The sequence below is a fragment of the Sminthopsis crassicaudata genome, chromosome 5 (assembly GCF_048593235.1).
Source record: "Sminthopsis crassicaudata isolate SCR6 chromosome 5, ASM4859323v1, whole genome shotgun sequence".
Classification (NCBI taxonomy): domain Eukaryota; kingdom Metazoa; phylum Chordata; class Mammalia; order Dasyuromorphia; family Dasyuridae; genus Sminthopsis; species Sminthopsis crassicaudata.
In genome coordinates, this window is record NC_133621.1 from 254,444,621 (window position 1) to 254,456,909 (window position 12,289).

The window sequence follows — 12,289 nt, forward strand, 5'->3', positions numbered from 1 at the left end:
AGACAGAGAACAGATATGGGGACAGAGAGACAGAGAGAGGAAGAAGGAAAGGAAGGAAGAAAAAAAGGAAGAAAGATAGGAAAGAAGGAAGGAAGGTCAGAGCAAAGAAAACAATGGGGGGGGAGAAGAGGGAATGAAAGACTGGCAGAAGAAAAAATAAGAAGGAAAAAAAAAGATTTCTGCATGTCAAAAAAAGTAGCCTATGAAGAGAAATTGGGAGAAAAGAACAATGTTTGTAGAAAATTAGAGAATGATCCAAAAAGCTATTTTCAACCTCTGGTTAAAAGAAAATCACTCGAGAAAGAACTGTTTGAATCCCTGACTACTAAGATTGGTTCACAAGTTCCTAGTTATGTGCCTTCTTATTCCTTCATCTAAACCAAACTTCTGGTAAAAGTTAATTTTGAATTGAATTTGTCCTTGCTCCTATTGATGAACTAAATTCTATGGCCATAATACAGTATGGATGAGGTATCGAGAACCACAATTTTAAATCAGTTTTACCTCATTCAGGAAAGTAGAAAACCCTCTCTGTTCAGTGTACAACTTATTAGGGTCCACTTCAATATTGTGTGAGGCCAAGTAAGATGATATAGGCAGAAATTAAAAAGGAAAACTAATAAAAATATTTGTGATTTGTAAATAAATTAGCATAAATGTTGTGGAATTTTAAGACATATGTTAAAAGACGACATAAGTATTTTTAAATTTTCTTCAACCCCTCTAATGTTTGCCATATATATGGCACTTTTCTTCCCAAAGTGTCTTGATGAATAGAGGATAGAAACAAACAGGATAAAATCCAGTGATGATAAATACAATACTGAAAACATAAGAAAAAAATTACACACTTCCAGTATAGCAAACAACCAGTTATGTGCAAATAGAGTCATCTCTTTCTCCTAGAAAATAGTAGCTATGACATTTAATCACAGATTTCACTGATTTTGAAATTCTTTTATTTCTTAATTCTGTCAGAATACTGTTACATTTGAAACTTCTAACCTATAGAAATGTGAAATTTCAAAATTAAGAGATTGTTTGTACTTCTGTAAAATTCCCTTTTTCTTCCTTTGGTTCAAATGGTAGCTGTTTATATTTCTTGATGAGGCAGAGGTAATTTACATGCTAGATGCATCTCTTGTAGGAACTGTGGAGATACTGCTCAGGCTTGCCAGCACTAATTTTTTTTCCTGACTGAAAACATGTTCACCATTATAGCCCCACAGCTTGATTCATTTATAGTCACACAGTAAGACAATAAGCCATAAGAGTAGCTTCCACATCTCCTAACTGCCTGTTCAAACCCTGGACCATGTCTTACTCTTACACATAAAGATCAATTCTCATTTCCTGTCCCTTATCAAGAAGACTCTTTGAGAATTTCCAGGGTATATTTTTCTAAAATATTAATGGCATGTCTCCATTTCTACATCTGGGTGGGGGTGGGGAATCTTAATGATATAAATGAACTTCCATTTTGCAAGAACACCATTAGGATTAATTAATATTTCCTAATATCTTAAAAGAAAGCAAAATCTAAAACGACATTTAACAGATCTAGCTATTAGCAGTGTAGGTGCCTTAATATATAGTCAATTGCTACAGATATGGTGGCTTCACAGATGCATAGCTAAGACAAGTTAATAATTTAACAGAGTTTTGTCTATAGTAAATGTCAGAGGAAGTGACTGAAAGGAAAACTGCCATCAAAACCTAGTTTCTAAATAATGTACAAGTCTGCTTGGAGAACTGTTGCCTTAATATTATTACCCTGTTATGGTTTGAAAAGGCCTATGAGGCATTTTCAAATTTATGACATGGTTTATCATCATTTGTAATATAAATATCATGATGTCCTCTGAGCATAAGCAATATTTAAACACAAGAGTTTATTTTCTTCCCCTAATAGCAAATATGTGTGTGTTTGTTGTAGAAATGAGTTAGGAGGTAAATCTATATAATTCTTAAAGAGGTAGGAGAGTTGAAAATTCACACTCAGTATGGTTGGGGAGAAATGATAAGTAATAATTACATCTGATATTACTTTTTTGAAAAGACTTTCCTCTGTGGCTTAATAAATATTTCATGAACCAACATGAAGTAATATGCTAATGATACAATATTTATCCAGTAAGCAGGTGCACCTACTGATGTTTCTTTTCTTTAGTTTACCTTTGATATGAGACCACTTTAAAGCTTTCTGAATTTCTTTTCTTTCTTTGCTCTTTTCCCTGCCCCTACAGCTTTACTTGGAAGCAAAATGGTGAGCGAAAGTGAAAGTCACCATGAGGCTCTGGCAGCCCCTCCAGTGACAGCTACACCTGTGCTCTCACATAATGTCACCGAACCTGCCACCCCGGGAGAAGGGAAAGAAGATGCTTTTTCTAAGATTAAGGAGAAATTTATGAATGAGTTGAATAAAATTCCATGTGAGTATTACATTTTTTTAATATAATAAAATTAGATGGTCAAGATTCATGCCAATCAATTGCAAATAACATGGTTCTTTCTTTTGAACCTATCAAGACACTAGTAAGTTATAATTGGGGCCTCTTGTGCATTCTATCAAACCACTTAGAAAGGAACAAGAATCCCATTTACCATAATGTTTCTAGTTCATAAATGATCTGAGATCTATTCTATCAGTTTCTGAGAGAGTTTTGAGGGGTTGTACTTTTAGAATCATTCATGACTAATTATCTTGATCTCATTTTCAGAAATATGTCTCTAAAGTTCTGACTTTTTGATTGATGAACAAATGATCAAAAACTTTCAATGGCTCTCTGTTGTCTCTAGGATAATTATTTCTTATCATCATTAATGGCTAAAATTTGTTTTCTTAATAGTGGATTAGTTTTGCTTTTTCTCTCTGTTAACATTCTATTATCTCTTCTAAGCAGTGAGACTTAACTCTTTTGCTTAATCAGCTAGATCCAAAAATAGTTATTAAAAAAATACACATATCTCTTTCTTACATTATCTTTGAAGAAAAAAAAATGTTCCTTAGCTTATTTTTTTACATTTATGGCAATAATTCTAATGAATGTGGCTTAAATTAAATATTTGTCTTTTGTACTACATAGAAAATGTCATATACTTGGTTTTCCTTCTAGAGTTGCCTTAAAAATATAGGATCTGTGATTTTATTGGTATAGAATAGGGTCTATGAATTTTTTGGGTAGGGAAGCTCTACTTTGCAACTTAGAGTTTTTGTATTATCCAGAATTTTAAAAAGTAAAGAAAGTAAGTAAAAGAAAAAGTAAGTATATGTTAGAGGTGGGATTGAACCCAGACTTTACTGATTTGGGATCCAGCTTTCTATTCATTATACCATACTGACCATCTTAGATTTGGCATGTAATTTAAACATTTGATAATTTCAAAAGAATCCTGGTTGCCCTTCTTCTTCCCTTGAACCTCTAATGGTTAATGCTCAGGCTGGAAATCAAAGCCCTTTGGACATAGGAAAGTTACAAGGTCCTAATATATAAAGTATAATTTATGAAACATATAATGTGTAATTTGTGAATGATGAGACAAGACACCATTGTAGGTGATGGGAATCTAAAGACAAAACCAATCCTTGTAATCAAGGATCTTATATTCTACCATAGAGACATGAATACAGAGAGAAGTAAACATAAATCAATTTGATTAGGAAAAGATCACTAATAATCTAAGGATTCAAAGAAAGCTTGTATAGGAAGCACCTGAACTGAACCTCAAAGGGAGATTAAACTTCTGAGAAGTGATGATGAGAAAGAATTGCCTTCTAGGTATGGAAAATGAGTCATGCTTATGTATGTGTGGGAGACCAGATGAATAGCTGAGTTTGAGAACAGCTAGTAGTCAACTTTGGCTACAATGGAGAGTCTATGAGGGGAAAAAATGTATAGTATGTACATAAGACAGGAAAGATAAGTTGGAATTAACTTTTTTTAAGGTCTTGACTGTCAAACAGAGGAACTGTTATTTTATGCTACAATAGGCAGACATTGAAAGTTTTTGATCATTAGTGCATCAAGAAAAAAACTAGGGACATATTTCTGAGGTTGAAAGATCAAATTAAAATATCGAAATCTAGGTCGTTTCTTATGCCATCATTAGTTAGGAAATTGTTGATTTATCTTCTTTTTAAGAAAAAAAAAAATGAAGTTCATCTCAGAAAGTCCATCACCAGTCTGGGCACTAATTAAGATTCTCAGCAAGAAGATGAATAATTGAATAGAAATGTAGGGGTAGCTTGGTCTAGTGGATAGATCACTGAACTGAGACTCATGAGACCTCAGTGTCATCCTTGGCTCTGCTGCATTGCTGATTGGCAGCTTAACCTTGAGGAAATGTTTTTTGACATTCCTTTGTTTGATGCCATGTCTACATGACATGAAAGAAAACACTTTGGAGATGATTTTTACCATTGCATTCCAATTAGGTACAAGTTGTGTCCTATAAAAGTTTCACCAGTATGTATGCTTTTTGAAGCTATTTGATGTACAGTGGATGTGAAGACAATGGACAGTTAGGTAACATGGTGAAGAGATAGGGTACTTGGCCTTGTGATGTTCTGGTTAGCTTTCTGGAGGTCTCGGGACCAGCCTTGGTTTTAGCAGAATAATCACCACAAGAATAGTCAGAAATAAAGTCCAAAGTCTTTATTATCTCCTTTACAGTCTGTCTCTTTCATCTGGGGCTGGGCTAGCTTTTTGAGGAACCTTCAGACAGGCCGTGGTCTTAGTGGAGAAGTGAAGGACAGGCCAGCCACCACAAGGGTCTTTGTCTTCAAGTCTGTTCAAGTCCTCCTCTAGATCTGGCTCTGACCTCTTTTAAATACTCTATTCCATTCATCATAATGAGTATAAGCCAATCATTATATCACTGGGGAACCATTATTTTTTGTAAGATTAAATCAATCAAATTGAATTAGGGAACTATTAATCACCATGCTAAACTAGATAACCATTGTCTTATCAATGAGTTAACACCTTGTGGTAAGAATCCTTGCTTCAAGTATTTTTTTCCAGAGTTCTGACCCATTACATGGCCTGGAGACAAGACGACTTACATTTAAATGTGGTCTGTCACTTACAAAGTTATATAAACCCCAGGGAAGTAATTTAATCTTGTTTGCCTCAGTTTTCTCATCTGTAAAATAAATTGGAAAGAAAATGGCAAAACCAGTCCAAGAATCTTTGTTTAAAAAAAAAAAAAAACCTCAAAATAGGGTCACAAAAAATAAGACAAAGCTGAAACTACTGAACAAGAGGGGGTATCAGAGGCAATCTTCTTAGTAGAATGTAATTTCCCTGAAGGTATCTGACAAAGTGTTCATCTTAGCCATTTAGTAAATACTCATTTAACTAAAGTGAATTAAAAAGATAACCCAAATCAAATGAATAGTTTTCCACTTGAAGACTTATCATTTAATAAATCAGTCAAGATATCATTGATTCTTAATCAGAAATATTTCTTATAAGAAAAGGCAAAGGAAGAATAACTAAGACATAACATTGCAGCATACACCAGGGACACACTCTCCCTCCAATTCATGAGAAGTCCATGGAGGATTATCAACAGGCATTTATCAAATATTTAACACCTACTGGGTATTGTGGATACAAATTTACCAAATCAAAGAATAAAGATACATCAGTTAAGGAGTATATGTGCCATGGGCAAGTCAAAATTCTGGGACTGCTGGCCTTGCTGTTTTATTTATCCATTCCGGAACAATGTGCAAGACAATTCATTAAACAGTTCAGTACACTTTATTTTGTGCCTTCAGGCACTAATCACTGAAGGTACAAATAAGAAAACAACAATAGCAACAAAGATAAGTGTCTGCTCTAGAGGAGCTTACAATTTAGTGGGTAAAGACTACATACAAAAGTATTCTGGAAGGGAGTATGAGGAGAAGGGAAGGGGACAACACCAGAAACCAGCCTGTTTTGTGGAATTGGAAAGGGAGAGATTGTGCTAGGAGCATGTCGCCCCCAGGGCTGATGTCTCAAAGCATCCAGCAGCCAATGTGAGGTTCCACTGAAAAAAAAAATAAAATAAATATATATATATATACACGTGGCTTCCAGCAATGGGGATAGAGTGAGGTAGGGGCGGAGTCTGTCCTAATGACCAGGAGGGGGGTTGCAACAGGGGGATTAAGGCAGAATAATTCCAGGGAAACTGAGGCAGGAAAATTAGGGAAACTGAGTCAGGACAATAAAAAGGAACTGTGGCACAACATTCCACACTCTTTTCTGAATATTCAAATAACCTTCCTCTAGATACTTGGAAAGTCTTAGCATCATAATTTTGACCAACCCTATGTGAAGCAAATAAACCAAAATAAAACTAGAAAAATACAAGGACTTATGGCAAGGACAAGCCTCTCCCTGATAACCCCAGAGTTAACAGCAATACAAAGGCTCCCTGTTGCTAGAATCTCAGGTCCTCTGCAGGTGGAGCACCATCTCAGCCAGAGAATCCAGTTTGAAATGGAAAATTCACTGTGAGTTAGGTTGTCTGCAGTCATTTGTGCATTTAACTCAGTCTCTGCTTATAGAGGGAGTAGCAGTGCTCAAGACAGTCATGCTGCCCATCCTAAGAGGCATCCCAAGGCTGTCAAGGACTTCAAAGTGAGGAAAGACTGGAGCCTGGAGTAGCTCCTCCTGTCCTCACTCAGAAGAACAGGACTACTAGGATACAGAAAGGATTCAGATTTCTGAGCAAAGTTATCAGAGTATGCACAGTTAGACCATCAAGGCAGGCAAACCCTGAACTTTAGAAGCCTGATACTAAACTGCAATGTCCTTTGAGAATGCTAAAATACTAATTAAGGAATTGGGGTTACAGGACGGGAGAAACGGATCAGAGAGACTGCCAGTCTCAAGACAGGTGTTTATGCTAGGGCAATTCCAACAGAATAAGAGGTTCCAAAGCTAAAGCATAACAAGCAATCACAGTCCAGTAAGTTTAAAAAACGAAAAAGGACAGTTAGAAGGTTTTCAATTTAATCTGAACTAGTGAGATAGAGAGTGGGGCAGAAGTGCCTAAGGCAAAGTAAATAGGAATTAGAGGTTCCCAATTTTTCAGATATTTTTGAGAAAAATCCACTAGTTTCCCTAACTTCCTAAATCTCTTCCTCCCCTTTTTGTTTAGGCAAATGGAATCATCCAAAGAAAAGCAAATAAATTGTCATAACCATCCCACATATAAATCTGAGAGTGGAGTAAGCAGATCAGTACAGAAGGGTTTCCTAAAAATCCTGCAAACATAACAGCAATAGTTACACAATCTTTAACAATTTCCATCCCAAATTTTAAACATGCAGTAATAGATGACCCAATCAGGGTTTAACAATCATTCATCAATCATTTCCAAATTCCCCATATCAATCCAAAATACATTAAGAACAGGGGAATGCTCTATATGCCTAGTTGCTTCAGACTGAGAATGGGTGGAAACTCTCCGTCCAGGGAGAGGGATGGGTGTGGTGTGGTATGCTGACAATGATCAAAGCTTCCAATGGGCTGATCCCAGTTCCAGAAGCAGTTCAATATAGCTATAAAATCTAGAACAAAAAACAAATCTAACAAATAAAGGTTAGAACAGGCTGCTACAAAATGTGAAAAGGCCAGTATGGCCAGAAGCTTCCCATGTAAGGAGACATGCTTGTCTCACAGGACAGGCAAACAGCTGTCAGCTATAGTCCCAATAAATAAAACAGCAGTTAGGTTTCACAGACAACTGTGCTAATTGTCCTCTCATTATTTAGAAACGTTTAAAAACCTGAATATCTACAGACAAAAATATCCAATAACAGATAGATGACTGGGCTAAATACTTATTTGCCTAAGTATTTAGGATATAATGATTACATATCACCAGATTGGAAACAGCAAGATATGACATAATTGAATTGCATTAATAATTTCTTTTGACCCTTGTTCTGATCAGTCACAGGAGGAAAAAATGCAGGAACATGATTATAATATAATATAAGCAATCAAAACTCAGCTTTCAGCACATACAGGATAAAACAGCTTTAACTCAGTTTTACTCCAGTTAATTGTCCCAATGGAGCTTTAAAATAATATTATAATATATAAATATATTAACTAATATATTTACATATTATTATTTTATTTTATGATGTATTATATAATAAATAATATATTAATAAATATATGTAAATTATATATATATATATATATATAATATCCCAAATAATATTAACTACAAGCCCAAGAAATTTTACCTCCCATAACAAATCCCATTAACCAAAGTTTCAGATAAATCCCAAACAGGTATTTACCATGACCTTATATTGATAACTGTAAGAAATTTGTCCCAGTAAGTTCACAACTTATCTTACGTGCCCATGTAAATAGTGCCATAAGTCAAACATTATACAAATCATTTTGCTTTAAAATATCCAATAATAGAAAAAATTCCAAATTGCATATGGTCCATAACAAAAACATTTTCAAAAGGACAAAGGAAGAAAACTATTATTTTCAGAAGCCCTTTAAATGATGGGCATAACCTCAGGACACAATCAATTAAAACTTATACAGAATATCCTAATTCCACATAAAAGAATCCAAGAAGTTCTTAAAAATATTAACTATACTTTTAGAAATTACCCTACCAAATTATAGATCATATTTATCACCATATTACTAAACAAGGAGACTATTATGTATCTAAAGAAACAAATATTCAGTCATTTAACTTAAAAGTAGGTCTGTCTCTTAAAATCAGTTTGCTTTTTTCATCGAGGGCCAAGTGGCTACAACTTGATAAAAAAAAAAAAAAAAAAGACTGAAGGCAAACTTGGGGTAGGGGGAAGGGGATTCCAAGTGGCTGTCCCTCCCTCACTCCACCTCCATCGAGGCAGCCATTAGCAGCAAGATGGGGAAGGGAAAAGATTCCTTCCTGCTCTCCACTCAATTTTTCTCACAAAAATCCTTCCCAGGATTTAGCCAGCCAGCTTATTTACTTCCTCCCAATGGCAAGTTTCTTCCCAAATCCAACATGCTTCCTGACCTTCTCTGACATATCTTAAAACCTCCCAAACCAACAATCCTTCTAACTAAATGCTCCCTCACTAAAGTAGTAAAAGGCAGTGGGGGGAGAGAGGGATATATTTTCCCAATACTTTTCCTCCCCTTCTCTCTTAAATCACCTAAAATCATTCAATTCCACAGTTGCTCCTTCTTAAATCATTGTCATTCTCTTTTCTTTTCCCTTCAAAACTTTTAAGATTCACAATACAGTGAATAATTAAGTAACTCTATAAAAACCCACACATGTCCAGCAAAGCATAATTTATATTTACAAATTACCCAATTTATTTCAGAAAGTAACATAAACTGAACCAAACCAAATACAGTTTTTTTTTAAAGTTTTTTTCTTTCTTCTGCCTGAGTGTTCTTCTCACAGCAATTAGCATCTCTCTTATCTCTAGAGCTTTTATTGCCCAGCCCAGGCCAAACTTGAATTTTTTTTAAATTTTAAACTTTATTTTTTATTATAGCTTTTTATATACAAAACATATGCATGGGTAATGTTTCAACATTGACCCTTGCAAAACCTTCTGTTCTAACTTTTCCTCTCCTTCCCTAGATTCCAGGTAGTCCCTTCAACATATTAAATATGTTGAAGTATATGTTAAATACAATATATGTATACGTATTTATGCAGTTATCTTGTTGCACAGGAAAGATCAGATTTAGAAAGAAGGTAAAAATAACCTGAGAAGAAAAAAACAAAAATGCAAGCAAATTAACAGAAAGAGTGGAAAAGTTATGTTGTGGTCCATACTCATTTCCCAGTGTTCTTTCTCTGGGTGTAGCTGGTTCTGTTCATTACAGGTCAATTGTAACTGATTTGGATCCTCTCATTGTTCAAGAAAGCCACATCCATCAGAATTGATCATCATGTAGTATTGTTGTTGAAGTGTATAATGATCTCCTGGTTCTGCTCATTTCACTCAGCATCAGTTCATGTACGTCTCTCCTTTCTGTATTCATCTTGCTGGATAAATTTCTGGTCATTTCTTATAGAACAATAATATGCCATAACATTCATATACCACAGTTTATTCAGCCATTCTCCAATTGGTGAGCGTCCCTTCAATTTCCAATTAACCAGATAACCAGAACCAGAACCCGATGATACCCTATCTAGAAGTACTTCCCAGAATTTTACGATTCATCAATCTAATATCTGGGGACCCAAAGCTAGCACAGACAGAACAGACAGACAGAAAACCACTTACCCTGCAGGAACTTTAAAACAGATTCCTCTTTGACCAAATGGAAGGATGTGCAGTAAGTGTTGTCTCAGCTAAGAAACTGTTCTCTTCCCAGAAACTCTGGAGGAATCCAGAGGACTAGCCTCTCCCTAACAAAGAGCCCAGATCCTCAGCCAACCCGAGGCCCAAGGCTGAGACTCAAAGGTCTCTAATCTCTAATCTTGCTCTCATTTCTAATATCTTGCTGGGCAGCCTCTAAATGTAATTCTAGAGAAACTGAGGCAAGATAGAGATTAGAGAGTTTTTAATATTTTATTTGAGAGGGAGAGATGCATGTTGCCACAAAGCATTCAGTAGCCAATAAGGTTCCCCTGAAATTATATTTATCCAAGTGATTGGAGTAGACTGAGGCAGGAACAAGAATGGACTATCAATCCGGTTCTAGACAGGGTTGGGGGAGGCACTGACTTAGGAGGAGTTAGGAGCCAGGAAGTCTGAACTCCCCCTTATCTTGAGTTTACACATTTACAATTTATAAACTTAGAGTAACTAGCCCTAAATTATATCACTCCTAATGATCAGGAGGAGAGTTGCAATCAGGGAGATTAAGGCAGAACAATTCAGGGAAACTGAGGCAGGGCCATTAGGGAAACTGAGTCAGGACAATAAAAGGGAACTGTGGCACAACAGCTACCTATTGGATAGGGACTCCAAAGCTAGAGTGATGAGAAAGAAGCATATTTAATGGGTCTTTCCTAGAACTTTCAAAGACTATATACATAATACCAACAATCACCATTCCCAGAATACATAGTGCATGTATATATGTGTACTCCAAAATGTAATTGAGCTATAGTGGTCAACATCAGTGAGGCTGTGATAACTACTGATGAGAGAAATGAAAAGCCCAAGAGATAGAGTTTCTGGGTAGTTAATGATCAATTTTCTAGTTAGGCTAGCTGATAATCAAATTGATGGTCAGTCATTTCACCCCATAATTAAAGCAAAACCATGAATGCTTAAATACCTTTGGAAAAGAAGCTACTTCTGACAGATTGAAAGTCAGCCCTGATTGGTGAACAGTCAATTGAGATGGTGGACATATATAATGAGGCAATGGATTAGAAGTCTTTAGCTTCCCTACTCAAAATATGACTTAAGGAGACTCAGCTGCCTCTAGCAAATCTGGACAAAGTAATCTATTTCTACCCAGATTACTCTGGTTGATTTTCTCCTTCATAAGTTGGGTTCCCCTGAATTTCAATAGAAGGGTGCAAGGGCAGAGATTAAATGTTTTAGGACTAGGTTAGATTCTATAGATCAGGGATTGTTAAACTTCCCACCTGCACTTCTTTTCCCTCAAGAAATTTTTACTTGATCCCTGGTATGTAGGTATGTAAAATGGGTATACAAATCAAACATTTACTAATGATAAATCATAATTTCATGACTCCCATAATCATTTAGAAGATCCTATATGGGATTGCTGCAACCCACAATTTGAGAAGCTGGGCAGTGTAGATTTCTCTAAATAGAAGTTAGGTCTCCTAATTGGGTGTTCACAGAGTCTGCACCCTGAGGATTTGATCAATCTGATCTATATCAGCCTTGTCCTTTAGAGACTAGCTGAATAACCTATAGAGACTGCTCCCTGAATGAGGAAAAAGAAAGGAAAACCTTCAGCCCTAATTTAAAAATTGATTGTTAATATAATAGAAAAATAATCACATCTCTCAGAATGACTTCCTTATTTCATACTGTGCTCATTCAGAAGGTTCCAGATTCCTAGGGATAAATCACCCCAACCATTTTAGCACTTGACCTCCTACCCCCTCCTTTACATAGTCAGTCACACCATGGAATGACATTTCCACAACTAGCCACTCACAATGACACTTTTTAAATATTAACCATTTACTTGCCAAAAGGCAAAATAAACAAGAATGTTATCATAGAAATTCATAAATTAAAAGCAAATACATAAATAACAAAATACATCACAATACATATATAAAATTTGGTCACTCTTCA

General features: G+C 35.6%; 1 protein-coding gene across 9 annotated transcripts in view; it reads left to right on the forward strand.

Moving 5' to 3' along the window:
- Window positions 1–12,289, forward strand: part of SYT1 (synaptotagmin 1) — a 662,757-nt gene that overhangs the window by 392,155 nt on the left and 258,313 nt on the right. For all 9 annotated transcript variants that reach the window (XM_074270846.1, XM_074270847.1, XM_074270840.1 and 6 more), the window contains one exon: window positions 2,247–2,432. In XM_074270846.1, coding sequence (XP_074126947.1) covers window positions 2,264–2,432 — 169 coding nt within the window. In that variant the 5' untranslated portion in view covers window positions 2,247–2,263. The remainder of the gene's footprint in view (window positions 1–2,246; window positions 2,433–12,289) is intronic.